This window comes from Phyllostomus hastatus, unplaced genomic scaffold (assembly GCF_019186645.2).
Source record: "Phyllostomus hastatus isolate PE091 unplaced genomic scaffold, TTU_PhHast_1.1 phas_contig_80, whole genome shotgun sequence".
In the NCBI taxonomy this organism is placed as follows: Eukaryota; Metazoa; Chordata; class Mammalia; order Chiroptera; family Phyllostomidae; genus Phyllostomus; species Phyllostomus hastatus.
The window spans coordinates 21,498,572-21,517,258 of NW_025333960.1; the positions used below are offsets into that span (position 1 = coordinate 21,498,572).

At 41.0% G+C, this 18,687-nt stretch overlaps 1 protein-coding gene across 4 annotated transcripts in view; it reads right to left on the bottom strand.

Moving 5' to 3' along the window:
- ZNF521 (zinc finger protein 521) overlaps positions 1 to 18,687 on the bottom strand; it is a 283,198-nt gene that overhangs the window by 13,691 nt on the left and 250,820 nt on the right. For all 4 annotated transcript variants that reach the window (XM_045850067.1, XM_045850065.1, XM_045850069.1 and 1 more), the window contains 2 exons: positions 14,149 to 14,280; positions 11,634 to 11,749 (listed from right to left, as the gene is read on the bottom strand). In XM_045850067.1, coding sequence (XP_045706023.1) covers positions 11,634 to 11,749; positions 14,149 to 14,280 — 248 coding nt within the window. The remainder of the gene's footprint in view (positions 1 to 11,633; positions 11,750 to 14,148; positions 14,281 to 18,687) is intronic.

Here is an 18,687-nt window from a genome sequence, read left to right on the forward strand (position 1 = left end):
TCAAAGCGGTTCAGCAAGCCACGCCACATGCAGAAATACATCTGGCAGCGTGTAAAGGAACATTATTCAGTGTGCCTTTCCTGGTCTGCAGAGGAGATTGACTCTGAACACACCACTGTGGCAGTTCCCATTCACGGGGGTATATATTTCAGATTCACCTAACTTGTTGAAAAACTAACATAAGAAAAAAATTTCCCCCTTAACCTCAATCCTCAAGAAAGCATGCAATGATACGGGTTAAGTGGAAACGGCCTGCTGAAGCCATGCACAGGGCTGGAGAACAGTTATCGTCACATCCTAAAAACACACACTTTTAAGGAAAATCATTCTTCTCCCCCGAATCAAAGAATCAAAGAAACGCCCCAGTCACATAACTTCGGGTGAGATTCCTAAGCGACAGTGCAGCGTGTGTCAGAACACACGTCATTTCGTGCTTGACTGTCAGCATATTTTTCAAGATCATTTTTTTTTGGAATGCAATGAAAAGACAAATCTCGAAGCCTGTAGAAAAACTCCAAACCTCTGAGAACGTGCGTGTCACACACACAAGTTGTACGACGCGCTGGGACCCTGAGAGATCCCGATAATGAATGACTCCTTTCCTGTGCAGCGCTTCTCATCACCCAAGGCCAAATCAGTGCTAAGATCTGGCTTCGAAGAGAACAGAGTAAGCATTCAAATATCTTGAAAATGGTACTCCATGATGGATAAGAGGAAAAATCCTTCAGGTGAAATCTCGTAAGATGAATCTCCAAAGGCAGTAACAAGACTGTTTATCCCCACTGTTTCTCAGTTTCGGAGTGGGGGTTCTTGCTGTTGTAGTGCTCACACCAGGCTGACTAGAGGACCGGTCGACACAATAGGTGTGAACACTGAAGTTATCACCTAAGAAATGTAGTGGGGCCCTGGCTGGGTAGCTCTGTTGGTTGGAGAGTCATCCTGATAGGCCAAGGTTGTGGGTTTGATCTCACGGCAGGACACAAACAAGAGTCAACCAATGAATGCATTAATAAGTGGAATGACAAACTGATGTTTTTCCCCCATTCTCAAATCAATAAATTTTTAAAAATGCAGTGTGATGTAATTCATGTTATTCCCAGGAACAAATATTGAAATGACTTCTCTATCATCCTTATAAATTTGTTTTATAGTACTGAAAGCTCTTTTACAGTCACATAAAGCAATCTATTGGTGAAAGTATGTTGTATTATTTTTCTTCTCCATGAATAAAATAGGACTAATCAGATGGAATGAATAAGCTAATTCAATTACAGGCAGCCTTTATTATACAATAAAATATGGATTATTGATCGTGTGGAGTTGGTAGAGCAGGATGCAAATTCAATGAATGAAACCTGCAGACTGGAGCTTATGACTCTTTTTAGTTGTGCTTAAATCTGCTAGTGCCATTTTCACTTTTGAAAAACCACCAAAAGAAAACAAAACAAACTAAACCCAGTGCTTCAAAAGGGGAAAACGAAGGGTGACCTCCGAGGGTGGGCTTGGAGCTTGAGAACACCGGCAATGCAGGGAAAAGTGGGCAGACCCCTGGGCCTGTCTGTGGAGCAGCAAGTGAAACTCATTTGTAGACTGAAATTTATGTCATAGGCATTTTGGTACAAACCCAATCTCACCCTGTAATAAGAATAAATGTATTTTGACTTTACACTTGGAGGTGAACTTACTTGAAATACAACACTGGACTGCCCTAGCAAAATTCTTTTGTCTTTATCTCTTAAAAAAAATGCAATGATCCAGTCTGGTTAGAAGTAAGCAGCTCTGGCCATGAGGGTCTCATGGAGAGGAAAGCCGATACAGCTACTAGTAGAGGAGGAAAGAAGACAAGCTCAGGTAGTTGATGTACATGTACACACCTTTGTTCTGCCCTCCCATTTCCCCCTATGAATCTGCCCTAAGACACCAAGGCGGGCTGACTGCTATTTGTGCTCTGCTACCAAGTGCAGACCAGACTGTTTTCCTTATTATCTTCTTCTGGCTCTTCCCTAAAGAGACAACACTCTCGTTTTTGACCGGGTTCACAGCTCTCTACCTTTTTGCAGGCTGTGCCCCCACCTGGCAGCACAAACAAACCCAGCGAGGGGGTCCGTGTTTCGGCAGGCATGCCTCCAAACCATAGGCAAGGGTGCGTGTGGCATGTTTTCGGAAAGGACCCAATGCAAGGGAGGAAAGAGACATGCTCCACAATGCTGCAGAAAGTTGCAGACTGTTCGGCTACAGTCCAGAAAATGAATCCAATTTTTCATTCTGTCATTATAAATATTTCATTGCAAATGGTACTGATTTTCTGAAACTGTGGTTAAGCAAAGGGCCTCTGTGTGAATATTTAAGAAAAAAAAAGGAGGAAGACCACGAAAAAGAAGGAGGGGGAATTAAAGGTTAGCAACCAATTAATTTCTTACTTTAAATGTAAAAGATGCTGGGAGAAATTCAACAGTGATGTAGTGTGTGACTCAAAGAAGAAGGAAAAAAAACATTTACTCTGCTCTTCTTCTGACAGTTTCTCATAAAATATCTGCAGTCCATCTATCTTTTAGTACTCCAGGCTCCTCTGGAGAGCAGAAAATGGTGGTTTAAAGCTCACTTCAGTGCCAGTCTGCGGGAGATTGCTTTCCACAGGACCCCCGCTGATGGAGGCCTAGGGGAAGAGGCCCAGGAGTTATTCAATCAGCCGGAGACTCTGGGGCGGCTGGGGGTCCTTTGAGGGCTGATTATAAAGCTGCCCTCCTGTTGCCTGCCTCGGAACAGAACGAAATGAGCAGCCTCTTGCTGAGCAGATTCTGCAAGAAGGAATTTCACCTGTCATGGAGTTTGTCAGAATTTCAGGATTTATCTTGGTGCAAAATTAATAAAATACCAACCAGGATTTCAGGCTGACTACTCAGCTGTGTCATCTCAAAGTGATCTTTCACCCAAGAAAACATGGACAGTGAGCACAGCCATCCCTGCCCTACTTTTCCTTTGGAGGGTAAGCGAGACAATGTGACTAATGCCACCCAGACATCAGGATGAGATTCCGAAGCAATTACACACGAGGCCGAATTACGTGTGGGTGCCGCTGTCTTAACGTGTGACCTCTCCCCTCGCCGCTGTAGTTCGAAAGCCTCTTTGGAATAAGCCTGAGTCTGAAGCATAAAAAGACCATTTCTGCCGTTTATAACACAGTAGGTCCCCTATGGCATCACATCTGTTAAATTCATACACTGGTATTTCAGGCTTGGATTTGATTTACCTTTTAAAAAGGAGTACTAACAACGGACTATGTTAAGAGCACATACTGGGAAACATTGCTGATAATTAATCTTGTGTTGGCCTGAGCAACAAGGTGGTTTCACCCTTTGTTTCAGCGCCCCAGTACCCTCTGGGCTCAGGGCAAAGCACAGAGTGGGAGTGGGGATGGAGGGAGCGGACCTCTGCCAGCTCTGAGCTATAGGGGGTTGGGCCATCTCTGCTTATTCAACTTCAGAAGGTGGCTTGCAACACCTTCTGAATCACCACAGCTATTTTAAGTGAGGTTCTGTACAGCCCAGGGTTTGATCATTTTGCACGTAGGCTTGGGTAGCCCCGAGGCAATTAGCTCTGGTTCTCAGAGTGGGTGGCATCACATCGCAGGTGGGGGCAGCACGTGGGGACTGGCTTGGCTCTCATGCCACTGGCTGCCCCAAGCCACGGGAGAGAGTGGGCAGACATGTCTTGGATTTGACTCCAGACACTGAACTCCACTTCAGGACAGGGTTAACTTGGATTGTAATGTACACCTGTGGGGCACCCCGGCCTCCCCCCATGAGCAGACATGGGTGCCTCTTACTAATTGGTGATTGGCAGTGCATCCTCTGGTCCCAGAGTTAGCTGTGGGTTTAAGGCAATTGCTTCTTCCCTGTCCATTTTCTAAATGAGACATGTGTTCCTTCCAGCTCTTCCTCCCTAGTTAAGTGACAATCCTGCTTTGGAGAGCCACCTTTACAAAGCAGCAGTAGCCTCACAATATTAACACAAAGAGATCTCAGGAAGGGGAGAGAGAGAGAGAGAAGAGTGGAGCAAGTGAGAGAGCTTGCAAGAAGGCACAGATGGTGGGCGGGGACGCAGGGTGCTCTCAGCAGGCTTCAGTGGAGATGCATTAACTCCACAGAGGGATGGGGGCACCCCACCAGTACTGTCATGAATTATAACTGAGTATGGGAGTGAGGACTTGGTGCCTGGCTCCCAGCAAATAGACTGTTCTATTTTCTGGCACAACCACCTTTCACCCTTACATACTCAAAGCACAGCAAAGCACACTGCTGATATTTAATGGTATTACAGTAGCCTTTTATGTGTCTAGAAGGCACACAAACTTAGCAGATGTGCCCAGTAGTGTAAGTCAGATAATTATAAAATTTAGTTTTGGCAATGTACAAAAGGAAACCTTTTATGGGTGGGTCTCGTTTCCAGTGAGAGGAGGCCTTCTGCCAGCTGAGGAGCAGGATCAAAGCAGGAGGGGTCCCGAAAGGAGGACGCCAGGCTCCCAGACATGCTGGGTACAAGGAAAAAGCTTCCCTTTGGCAAACTTTCTCCTCCTCTTTCGGGAAGGCACTTCCTGCCCCGTGAGCTCCCCCACTCACTCATTCACTGAAGTTATCAATGAAGGAGGCCTGTTATTTCAGGCAGTTTAAAATTTCACCACTTTTAAAGGACTCCTTTACCCTGCCTTTCACTCCCGTTTACGCCTCAGAGTTGCTGTTTTAAATGACAGCACCGCGAGCACTGCTTTTAAGCACTATTCATCTCGCCCGCCACATCGCAGGCTTTTACAGAAACACGGCTCTCTCTCCAATAAGGGGAACTTACTCCTTCATAGCTGCAGGGCAGAGCCTGTTACGAGCTGTAGATTCGCTGCAAATATAACAATAAAGGATACAAATGTGAATTCCTCTTAAAATACACGCTTGGCTCTGAAGCTGCCTTGCCTTAGCAAACTCGATCAAGAGCAGCCCATCAATCTTCCTCCAAATGCACAGCAACAGCTCATTTCACGCGGCTGTCCAAGGATTGCTACATCCCTGGACCTGAAGATGCTGGGACGAATTTGTTTTGCTCATTCAGGGGATTTATAGTTGAAGGCCATGATGACCATCTTTCTTACTCTAATTGTCACAACAGTTGGACATGGAAGTGGTGTTCTCCAATAGTTGGATAAAGTTTGCAAACACAAAGGGTTTATTCTTGGCATTTCTCTCTGCTAATGTGAGGAAAGTCATCCATGTGCGGAGCAAACATCTAAAATAGGAACACATGTGAGAATTCAACGTGCCTCTCTGGGCTGCAGAATGTTCTAGAAATGTGGATTTCCAGATCTCCCTGGAGAATCTGATTACAAAGGTGCTTAGACGGAGCTCTGCCTTTCCAGGACAGTCATGCCCACAGTTTCTCGTTCCTGATGGAGGCAGATCTTCCAGTGCCAAGGCAGCAGCCTGTCTTGGCTACACAGAAGACAGCAGGGCCAGCAAAGCCCAGCCAAAGCAGAATGTGGCAGAGGTGATGAACATTTCCAGGGGGTGGGGGGGAGGGGATTGCAGAACTGGCCACGGCGCCCTTCAGTACACCCTAGCTGGATGCTCCATAAAGTCGCACTGATGGCAGTTCAGAGATGGCCATCTGTCGTCAACTCTGGGCCAGACAAAAAATAATGTCATGGCAGATCGCTAACAACAGGGCTGTTGGAGGGGGGAATGAGTCTTAGAACACGGAGGTGGTGCTCCCTCTTTTAATAGTGAAAACCAGCCATCGGTGGGAACATCAAGAAATTAATGGGTGGAGGATTTTTAAAAACTAAGCTGGGGTGCTATAGAAACAATTCAAATGTAAAGAAAGTGGTTTGAGCTTATTGCAATTACCTGTTACCCTTACTTCAGTCCTATTATCCACTTGATTCTTAAAAATTTGACTACCAGGACACATGGTGAATCAGTGAGGGCCAAATTTAGGAAAAGGTGAGCCCAGGTTGTGCCTCCAAGCATGCACACACAGCTTCGACATTTATTGGTACAAAACGGGTAATTGAAAACCCATTTACTCATTTAGTCCAAATGAGTTCACTGTGACAATCAGGCTTCTCTATCTTTCTATAGGCTTGTTTAATTTCTAGATGCAGTTTTATTAAAAAGCAAAATAGAGCTACCTCACCTTTAGATGTATTATAATCCTACAAAAATTTAAACTCTCTTCTTTGCTCCAAAAAGCCTGAGTTCTGTGCTACTGCATGGATGATATGGAGGAAGGGGGAGGAGAGAGAAGGGGGGAGGGGGGAGAGAGAGGGAGAGAGTTGGAGAGAGGGAGAGAGAGAGGGGGAGAGAGAGAGGGAGGGAGAGAGAGAGAGCGGAATAACAGTCAAACTGAGGTGAGCTGTGTCCCATTTGTTTGTCCTATATGATTAACTTTCTGCCTTCAATGGTAAGGCCAATCAATCCTGATTGAATTATCCAATATTAACAGCTGAAAGTGATCAAAACTAATGGCGACAACACAGCACCAATCAATAAACCAATGCAAATGATTTGGTTCCTGGAGATCCGATCAAATAAAAGAGATAGATCAATTTAACCACTGAGCAAATTAAGTGGAAGTTGCTGTCGCACCGATTCCCTTCCCAAGCCCTGCAGGCCCACCAAGCAGAGCAATGAAGCGGTATAAAAATGAACCAGTTCCACAACCCCAGGCTCACTCGACACAGCTTATCCTCGTTGCAGCTCTCCGAGTCTACATGACATGTTCAGGGGTTGTGAGTTCAGCCCAAAGACCAGAAGAAACACAGAGGTCCAGTGGATCTGATGAAAGGGAGAGCTAAGGTAGGAGGCACAGACTACCCAAGAAGAGGCAGGAAATCTGTCCCCAACACTGACTGCCATCCTAAACCACCAACATGGAATCTGGCAATGCCAGGCCCTACAGTGATGGACACATCTTTCCAATCCTGGGGTCCCCAAAATAGACCTATGACCATAAAACTTGAGCATCAGTCAAGTTGTGATGTGAAAACATACATATTGAAATCAGATGGAAAAGTATTTGAGAAGAAAGTCAACAGCTGTAGAGACAATTACACAGTTAACCTTCAGTGATATCTGAAAGCCATGGTATATCCCTCAGAACAGTGCGGAAAACACTATTCATGAGTTAATAAAGCAGAGGGCTAAGTATCACATTTTTTTTTATTTAAAAGGAATTAAAATACCAGAATCTTAGAGCTTTCAGTACCTCTAGGCCAATTCTCTCTTCTTCCACTGAATTCCCTCCGCATCCATTAAATTCATAACATGATGTCTGATAGGACTTTCTATGGGGACATGTTGGAGGAGGATGATTTGATCACTGCCATTGAATTGTAGCTTCTCTGGAGGCACCAATTAAACAATAATTATTGCAGTGAAAGAAAGTGGCCTATTCAACAGAACTTTTACAAACACACCACTTGCTCACACCTGTATAAACCACTCTGGATACAAATATGCATTGTAGGATATTATTCTTGGACCACACCATCCCTCTCTCAAAGCAGCTTCCTTAAGTTCTGCAGAAAAAGTTATAAGGTCTATTAGGAAAACATGTGAAACATTCAACATGCTCACTCACTCTTAAAATAACAAAATCTTCATTTAGTTCAAATAATGCACTCTTATTCCAAAGCACATCTTCCCTACCAGCTTGCTATGGGCCCTTGAAGTGTATTAGAATTCCTTGCAAAAAAAAAAAATGGGAGAAAACTCTACCAGAAGGAAAAGATTATATCCTGCCAAAAATCATACATCATATATCTCCAGATTGGCATTTAGAAATTTTAGTCTGAAAAATTTAAGCATCATGTGAAGTATATAGATTCCACACTGGCAAAAGCTGTGCCCTGGATTGAGTGTTCCATAGAAACAGAGGTTTCATTAATTCTACAAGGAACTGTGGTCTGTGATGTCCAAGGGATGACGTCTGGGTTCTTGATTTTTCTGAAGGTGGACAATGTATAATGAGGAATTATCTGAATTCTGAAAGCCCTTGTAGGCAATATTAATAAAAACAACACACCATGTGTGTATGTGTGTTGGGTATATAGGTTTATATTCAACAAAGCACTTTTATCCACAAAAGAGGCTTTTGTATTTTTAACTGGGGGGAAATAGTAAAAGAAATGTAAATTACATATTACATTCATGAAATCCTTTATGCACCATTAAAAGATACACCATAGTTCTGTTACTGGACAATTTGGAATGTTCATCCTAAACTTACACTGTTAGTCTCACTGTGACACAGGAAGCAAATATACTACATTCTTTCAAATCTCCAACAGGATTTCAGTTCTTGGGAATTTAGTTTTATAACCTTTTATGAAAAGTTCTTCTTTCTAACCTTTAGGGACATAAAATCATAGATCAATTCAAGTGGAATGGCACATGTCAATTTTAAAATTTGCATTTATTTTACACACCAATGCATGATCTGTAGTGGGCTAATACTCTAGATTCATTTTCCTACCCTGTTGCTATTTTTGATCAGTCGATTAATTTCAGTCGATTTCTCCCCTCATTCTGGAAATTAACAAAATTGTATTATAGTTTTTGCGTACTTACCATCCTCACTTTCTATACAGGAAATAAATCAATATTTTAAAGTTATGTTAATTCTTCCCTCTAAACACAGGTATAAAAGGTAATTTGGGTAATGAAAGCAAATGCACAGGACTGTGAACCCCTAAGGTTAAAGCATAAAAATCCAAACACATTCAAAGCTAGAAAAAGTAAAGTTAATTCTAATCCACTTTTCTTAATGTATTGGAACTAAAAGCAACAGCTATCACTGCGGATTTAGACAACAGGCCTACTAAATAGGTATTTCAATGACTGGCTATTCACTCTGTAATAATTATCACACATGAACTATAGATACTGCTCTTGTCTAAGGCATGATACACAGATTGACCCTGAGTTTTCTTGTCAGGACCAAATATGTGTGATTCTGAGTTGTTCGACTGGAAAAATAGTGCTCACAGCTTTGGATTATGAAATAAGACTTACGTGGGCCCAGATAACAATTTGAATGAATACATCAGAAATGTTTTAGGAGATGCTGGACCTCCTGAGATCAGGAGGACCTCATGAGATATTGAAGAGCCCTGTGTTTTATAACATATCTTCTACCCCAGTGGTTCCTACAGTGTGACTTGGGGCCCCTGGAGGCCTCCTAGGTCCTTTCAGGGGGTCTGTTAGGTCAACACTACTTTCACAATAATGTTAAGACATTATTTGACCTTACACAGTCTCTCACTTATCTCATGAGTATTCAGTGCAGTCTTCTAGAGGCTACTTTGGTATGTGAAGTTACCATCTCCCTGACAGCTAATAGAATTGCACGTTTGTGTATTCTTGCATTTAAAACAATTCTCAATTTTTATTTCTAATATAGAAAATACCAATAGATAATAAACCACATGAATCAGAGTCCCCTGGAGTCCTGAATCATTTTGAAGTGTAAAGTCATCCTGAGACAGAAGAAATTTAAGAACCACTGGTCTTACTGTAGAAAAGAGTGAATACTGTATATTTCATAAAACCCTAAAATGTAGTATAAAAGAAACTGGGAGTCTTGAGGATGTCTTTAATTGTAGTTTTGTCTGCTCTGTAATGGGTCACAGGCCAGTACTGCCACAGTGTTGGGTTCTTTTACTGAAAGATGTTGAAGTTTTATCACCAGGTTAGTTGCATTAGAATCTACTAATACAGTAGCCCTCCCTTAGCCACGGTTTCACTTTCCGTGGTTTCAGTTACCCATGGTCAACTGTAGTCTGAAAATATTAAATGGAAAATTCCAGAAATAAATAATTCATGTTTTAAATGTCACATATGTCTGCGTAGTGTGATGCAGTCTCTAGCACGCCACGTCCAGGACGGACGTCGTCCCTGCGCTCCGGGCATCCATGGTGTTCACAGCCCGCCCACTGGGCACGCAGCCTTCTTGACCATCGGGTCACTTATCAGAGAGAAGGAAAGAGACCACCTTCATGTAACGTTTGTTACAGTATATTGTTAGAATTGTTTTATTTTATTATTAGCTGTTGTTACGAATCTCTTACTGTGCCTGATTTATGGATTTAACTTTGTCATAAGTGTGTATTTATAGGAAAAAAACAGTATACATAAGTGTAACGTATGGTTTCAGGACTTCATGGGGGATTTCACATGTATGTTCCTTAGGTAAGGGGGCTACTGGACATTATAGTACAGTGCAGTATAGTAAGGGGGGCTGCTGGACAGTACAGTACAGTAAGGGGGACTACTGGGCAGTACAGTACAAAAGTGGAATTTTATTGCAAATGTGTTTTCAAAAACATTAGATCAAAGTCAGTCTCCACAGAATCTCTACAACTTTGATTTTCTGTTTCAGAGTTTACGTACTAATTAACAGAATCACTAGGTATATTGGCCACATCCTCTACAGAATTATAAAAACCAAAATGACTTTTCCTTTGATACCTATTGCAATAAGAATATATTTCCAAACAGAAATTTGGGTTATTGTAATAAGATAATTTTAAACAATAGTTTAACTTGGCCTTTTTTCTATACTCAATTCACATATGTGACTGAGTAGAATTCTATTTAGAAGTGACCCCAGTTTAGGCTAAATCAATTTATTGTTAATATTAAAGCTCATAATGAAATAATTTTGAGTTTAAACCATTCTCCTCCAAGGGCACCAGCAAGTTAACAAAACATGTTATTCTTATAGATTTCATCAGAAAAATGAGTGTAGGTATTATGCCCATTTTTCAGATGAAGTAACAAAAAAACATTCTTTTCCTTTTATAATAAGTAACATTTCTGGGATAGAATCCAGGTCTCTTACTCATTTTTTAACTATCAGTCTACTACTAAAATAATAAAGCCAACCAAATTTATATTATATTTTGTAGTTTATACGTTATAACCAGATGTTATTTCATAGTTAACTAGCACCAACCCCTTAACTGTTACACTTGCATATCCTTTCTCCTATCTGAGTTTCAGAGGCATTATGGACCTACACGAGGTCACATATGTAGCCAGTGGGAGTCAAGGCTAACCTACGGTTGACATCTTTGGATGTCAACACTTTGTAACTATAAGGCTGTTACTAAGTAATAACTATTCTATCCTTGGAAGACACACATACTGAACAAAAGTATAGCTTCTTTATTCTCTTCCTCTCTTCCTTCCAATTTTAAACCCCTCAGGACAATAACCTGGACATCCGTCCAGCCTGGAGCCTGGTGGAACAGAACATGAATAAAACAGGGTTTGTGTGAGAGGAAGCCGTGACAAGCGAGGTGAATGATCCCACAGTCCAATAAACCTGACCCCTAAGTCTATCACACTGGGTCAGAAGGTCTAATTATAGGTCTGTTCTAGTTCTTTTTATGATTGACAGCAGCTGGAGGCAAAATTACTTTGGTGTCTGTTAATCCAACCTCTAATTTCCCCTTTGCCCCAGTCTACACAAAGCGTCATGGTGGCCCAGGGTGGGTAGTACTCTGAATCCAGATTGGAAATGCCCTTGTTTCCTGTATGAAGAGCAACTGGGTTCAGTCCCAGCCCTCCTCCTGGGAACATTACCTGCAGCTCTGTTTGGAAGAAAAACTTCTGTGGACATTGCGTGCAGTCGTAGATCTTGTCTTCTTGTCCATGGGCAGAGAAAATATGCTGCTGCAACTTGTTTGCTTGAACAAACACTGAAATGATAAGAAGTAGTGATCTTTGGGTTATTTTCTTTCCGAAATGCAGTCAGCTGGGGACTCCCCGAGACCAGACCCAGACTCAGCAGACTGAATGGCACTCCTCCTGGGTGTGACCCCCACCAGGAACCTGGGGAGTGTTGAGTCACCTTTGCTCATGGCTGGGTCTCTGGCTTTCATTAAGATGCACTCTACTGAGCACCTGATTCCACCCAAACTGCTCCAAAGTAAAGGTTTATGAAGGCTCAGCTCCCTATAAATCTTTTTAAAATAAAGCCAAAAGTTGTCAAATGCACAGCACTGTCTGAACAGAAATAACTCTTATTTCTCAGCAACCCACAGGTTAAGAAATCATAAATGCCAAAACCCTATTTATTGTATTTGCCTAAAGTTATAGCTAGCAAACAGTTCTCTATTTAAATGTGTTAATGCTAAAAATTATATCCCACAGCTACTCTGGGGCATTGTCTATAAATATGAAACAGAACCCCAGGTAAATTCTCTTTGGATACTTTAAGATCAACTCAGCCTACACACTGAATGCAAGGGTTTCAATAATATAAACATGTTCAATTTTAATGACTACAAAACAAGGCCCTAAGACTGTGTAACAGTTTACCTAGGAGACATACTATTAATAATTAAATTGTATATGCCAGAGGCAGTGTTTGGGTTGGCAGAACTGACTTCTGATGGATGCCTGGTGCACTGTGACCTAAAAAAGTTTGCATCTACAATATTAATCTGTATAGGCAGGGAGAGGATTTATTAAAGATGTTGGCATTTGACTTTGACTCTAATCATTAAAATTATTCTAATTGCCAGCCAACCTAAAATATTAGAATATTGTTCTTGTGAGTCATACATTTTAATCACATTTCTCATTACCTTAAAAAACTGCTCAGATTTCCTCTCCCACCTAATGTTGGAAGGGTTTTTTTTTCTTTAATTGTTATTTCTAACATTACTTCAAGATACACTACAACACTTCAGGTCTATAAGGCCAGAAAATGCAGACTGTTCATGACTAATGTATTTTTGTCTCTTAACTACATCAACAAAAAATAAGAAATGAGGTTTTTATACAGATTTGCAACTAATGTCCATATAACTTAGCACATTTTCTGAAGCTTCTGGCCACGACATGAAAGAACTACCTTATTAGAGGTCTTAATCACACGGAGATCTACGACCCAGCCCCCACTCCTTACAAAGACTTATTATGAGCTTTTATAAAGAATCCAGACTCCTGACTCCTGTCATAAGGTAGGTGCTACACTATGGGAAAAACAGTACACGGCAGATTTTTAAATACAAGTTTGGAAGCATAAAAATAAATAGTTCTAAAAGGAGTGGCTGATGGAGTTACTGGACAAAGGAGCCTCGCAGGCGAGTGTTGAAGGCAGAGCCACGCGCACCCAGGCACCACCTGTGCTAACTGTGCAGCGAGCACGGCCCCTCCTCTGCTTTTACTGTATCACAGGTCAGACATCTCCAGGCTGAATGCAGTGAAGGGCAATAATCAATGCTGGGAATATTGCTCTGGAAACAAAGAAGTCAATTTCGAGAGACTATTTTTGTTTTGTTTTGCTTTTTCTGACAAATAAGAAGGAAACATAGCCTCGAGGGACGTGAGCACTGGGTGCCAGCCACATGCACAGGAGCACACGGGGTTTCCCAGAACAGCTTCGTCATTGTGGGGGAGGCGCCAGAAACGTGTGCGATCCCATTTCAGCCTCTGAGGGGCTGCAGGCTGGAGCTTCGGATTCACATCTCCTTGCGCTGCTACAAGTTGTACTGAGGCTGCAACATCTAATAAAAGTTTCTTCTGAAATGTGTACATTTATAGAGACATCTACCTTAAAAATTCTAATTTCCTAGGAAATAAACACCTCATCAAATGTTATCGAGTTCAAAGAATTTGGGGAGGGTTATAATAATCTTCTTTACTTCTCCCGGGCTAGGTCACACAACTCTTCACTTTTAAACAGCGTGCAGGCGCAGGCCCCGACAGCACGATGGCACCTGCAGCGAGCGTCCAGTGATCTAACAGCGGCCGGCTCTGTGCGGGCGCTCTTGGCCTCGGTCACCTCTGAGCATAGAGCAGAGAAAAGTGAACAAAACGTGGATGTCATTTTCCAAATGGAAAAGCGCAAACTTCTGAGAGAACTTGAAATGCCATTTGCTCATCCCGATGGTTAACTTTCCTGCCTGTTTGAGCCTTTAAGTAGGCCGCAATCAATAATGCTAATAGCAGAAATCAAACATCTTCCTCCCAAATTGAACTGAAGTCATATCTGTAAAGGCCAGAGCCGTGGGAAGTATGCTTTGGTAGGAGAGACTAGAGTGATGCAGCCGCGACACTCTCCCCGGGTCCCCTGCGGGTGCCTGCCTACCTGTGAAGCAGACGGGACACTTGAAGGTGCCGCCCATCCCCTCGAAGCTGTGCTCTATCAGGTGGCACTGGAGTTTGGCAGGGGAGTCGAAGGTCTGGCTGCAGAGTTTGCATTCATGGTTCAGTCCTTCATCTGTTAAGGAAAACACATGGACAGAAAAGTTAAAGCCCATCTTATCGTGAATAGACTGCTGGTTAACTACAATTGCACACCTGAAACCATTTCCATCACCAGCTAGAAACAGGTAAAATGGTATGTATGTAGTTAAGTCCCTCACGGCTATGTTTCCTCCTTATGGCTGTTGAAAACATTTCTGAAATTTAAAATCCAAAGATTATCAGAGGCAGATTTTATTTTAGGGTAATGCAGTCTATCAAGCTTTTAAAGTACAAGTGGTATATTAATAATGAGGTATTTTCTTTTCTCTAATTACCATAATTTGATGGGCTGTGTATTTCCAAAGTTCTAAAACCAAGGACGCATAGAAAAATGGACAGTTTCTTCCTCAGGTCTTTCCTCTGGTTTATCTAGAAAGTGCTAGAAGTTTCTATTTCTAACCATAAGGTTCTTAGTGGTATTCCCATTGATAAGACTTTCTTTTTCCACTTCCAAGAATTTCTAGCAATTTTGAAATATTATTAATGCTTACAGGATCTTATAAATGTTCTTTTTCTCTGCTTGGTACTCCCAGTCACCCATATCTTCTCAATTCATTCCTCCCTTTACTTTGTAAGACAGTTCCAATTTTCCCCCCGATCTAGACTCTGCCTGTCTTTCCCCAAGGGTGCCTTTATGAGCTCCAGGCTCACTTTTCACTAGTCCTGGATTTTTCCTTGATGTCTTAGGAACAAGATGGTAAAAAAATATATTGATGTTATAACAATTGCTATATAAAGTGAAGCATTTGTGGCAAAGATAAACCCATTCTCTTTACAGTGCTTTTTTCCTCATAAACACGTTTATGAAATCGAAAATTTATGTATTATCCTAACTCATTTCAATCTGCAATTATAAGAAGTGAAAACTAGCAGTCCTAGATTCTAGGACAACATAAAATTTTTTTAGTGCTTACTGAGTTTTAGATACTGTTACTTTAAGTGCTTACAGATATGGATTCATTTAATTTGACAGCAACCATTGGAAGAATACTTCTACAATCCCCATTTTACAGATAGGGAAAATGAGGCCCAGAGAGTTTAAGTGACTTTGCTCTGAGTTACAGAGTCAATAATTGGTAGAGCCAAAGCATGACTTGAAGCAGCCTGGATTCGAACCCAGGCAGCTTGGCTCACAGTCTGAGACATTAGCAGATCAGCTATAAACAGTCACCAGCTATCACTGAGACGACTTATTAGGAAGAGTAAAAAGTTAGAGGCTGCAATTTAACCTGGCTTGTTATCAAGCTATACTTTTATCTTCTCTTATTTACAATGATTATAAAATGCTATGAAGGAACATCTGTGTCGGTTTTCCAGATCTAGGGAATGAAAGACAAATTCATACTGTGGGGGTAACAAGTCTATACTTCAAAGTTATTTCCTTTCATTCAACACAACGTGTGTGTGTTAAGTCCTTCACCAGCTGATATTACTGGCACCACAAACACCCAAAGTGAATTATTATTAGCTAACTAGGAGTAAAATCACTCCATTTGTATTCCTAATCTTTCTTCTCACACAAGTATGAGCCTTTAGAAGCAGAGGGTTGGAATTTGTAAAAAGAGAGGCAAAGCACTAATTAAGCCACCCAGTACTGTCTACATTTCATGAGAGATAAAAACCTACTCTGTATTTGGGTGGCACAGTAAATTCCTTGATTATAATTATGTACGAAGGAGTTTAATTGTGCATATTGACATGACAAGGGGTTATACAAAACGCTTTAGGGATTATATAAGATCAAGCATTTTTCATCTATTCTTTTCTTTTTTTTAATCTTGAAGTTACCAAAAATTTTCCAAATTTTAGATATCAGAAACATAAATTGCCAAATTTAAACATATTCTATTTCCTCAATGCTGTATACCTTTATCTTGATAGTAAGACTGTAACTAAGAATCTTAATTTATCTGTAAAGTACAATATGTGTTTTGCACAAGAAGAAGAGGGTGCTTATGGATGTGAACGGGTACGCACATTTGCTCCAGAATTTGTAAACTTGCAATATGTGTGAGGTGATGTATGTAGGTCTAGCAGGTTTTCTTGGGGCTAATGACTGACTGTTACACCATCATAAAGTGAATTACGGAAGGTAGGATGATCTTTAATGTGATGTTATCTTTCCCGACTACAAGTATTTTGTTCGGAAAACTAATACACAGAAAAACAAAAAAGATACATGTGTATCAGCACAAGGAAAATGTCCTTATCAGTTTTATTTCCTATCCAAAGAACAGAGAAGTTCCATCATACACAGTAAAATAGTCCAAATTTAGTCAAGTGAATTCGAAAAAAGGTGACACAATCATAAAGCATTTAGAAATTATTAGTGCAGATTTAATTTTCAGGAATTGCATACTTTATCTGGGGAAGCCCTAAGTGGCAGCAAGGGTAATAACTATTGAAGCCAGACTTTTCAGAACTTTTTACAGCTTAAATGCAACTGTAATATTGAAATCGAGTAGGAAGTTCTACCTGCCTCTCATCTCTAAGTAACACAGTGAGTGAGGTAGTACTTCTGTAGGACAGAAAAAAATCTGAATTGTTACACAGTGAATGATAGATAAGTCAAAGCCAGTGTGCTCCAGGCTAGACACTGAACGCACCCACACACTTGTCTGGTCTGAGCTGACTTCCCCGGTAGCAGCCTCCCCGTGCGCGCTCCCTGCGCTCGCCCTGGGCTGTGGCCACGGGGTTGAATGGAGAACCTGTGCAAGGCTGCTTTTTCCAAAACTGTTTACAACTGGTTAACGTAATTCATTTTATATGTTTTAATTGAAAAAGGGGAATAGATGGTAATGGCAAACTAGTGAAACTTATTTACGATCAGAAATTTAAAAGTTTATCCTTATTCAGAGTCTGTGTTTAACTGAACTGTTACACATTGTAACACTTACACTGTGTGGTGAAGAGCAGTGTCTTTTTCCTTTACTGATTTTTCAGAGAGAGAGGGAGAGGGAGAGAGAGGGAGAGAAAGGAGAGTGGAGAGAGAGAAGGAGAGGGAGAGAGGTTTGTCATTCCACTTATTTATGCACTCATTGGATGATTCTTGTATGCGCCCTGGCTGGGGATTGAACCCACAATCTTGGCATATTGGGATGACACTCGAACCAACTGGGCTACCTGGCCAGGGCAAAGAGCAATGTCTTAATTATCAAAGAATTTCTAAAAAAATTAGTATTGTAAGATATGGCTGAGTTAAGTCCTGTGTCCTTTCAAAACTGAGCTTCTCTCCTTTTTTCTTCCTACCTGATATGAAGGTATTGCAGTAAAGAGCAGTAAAGATAACTGCAGTTTTAATTTAAAGTTAATGCTCATGAGGTGGTGCTATCAACACTTCCAATTTCAGGTGACCTTAAGCCTTAGACTGAAGATTTTGCTCACAAAGCCACAACTTGAACCTTGCTTCTTCTTCTTTTTTCTTCTTAGAGGTGCCAAAAGCTTTAAAAATTCAATCAAAGTAACCATTTTTGCTCTCTGGAAAGGTAGCAGCTGACAGTAATTGGATAATACAGCCTGACTCATTTATTAAAAAGAGATTCTGAGTCAATTGATTTAATAACCATTACAATATTCCATTAAGGATATAATAGGCTAGTGCAGCCCTATTTTATTAAGAGTTATAGATGGGATCTCTGGGTGAAACTTCTAGATTTTTCTTCCTCTTTCTGCTTATCTGTATCCTCCAGATTGTCCACAATGAGCACAACTTGCATTTGTAGGTAACTTTGGAAATTAAAGAATAAAAAAATACTACCCTTTCTATATCCTATTAATAAAGATTGATTACAACAATCTGAAATTTTGATAGCCAAACAGTTAGACAGGAAATGAGCAATATTATGAAGTATAGAAAACCTCCATTATTGAACATTACACTGAAAAGCATTCTAACCAAATATACGGGAAAGTAGAGATCAGCACAAGGAAAGGGAGAAAGAAACATCAGAGCACACAGTAGTCACCTTAATGAGAAGAATAAGGAGCTTTCAGTATAAATCTGTTTTTTTCTAGAACAATCAGGAAACCCCTCTCTGTACACAGACGGGGCATGGAGGAGCATTCACATGGCCAGTACTTGGGTCCTCGATCAGGGAAGGCAAGAGTGAAGCTCCTGTCACTGAGAACATGCTGGAGGCCAGCAACTTCCTGTCCTGGTCAACCACTTTAAAGCACGCCCGAAGATGGTTTGCGGTGTAATTGAGAAATAATTTCACATGTGTATAAATTGCAGCTAAAATAATTATTTCCACTTTCTAATCTTCGTGTAAGTGTGAACATAAATGTAAACAGGGATCTAGTCTACATAGAAGAGACTGATGCTAATGTAAATATTTACTCCAATATTAAATGTTTCAAAGGAAAGAGTCTGAATGCATAA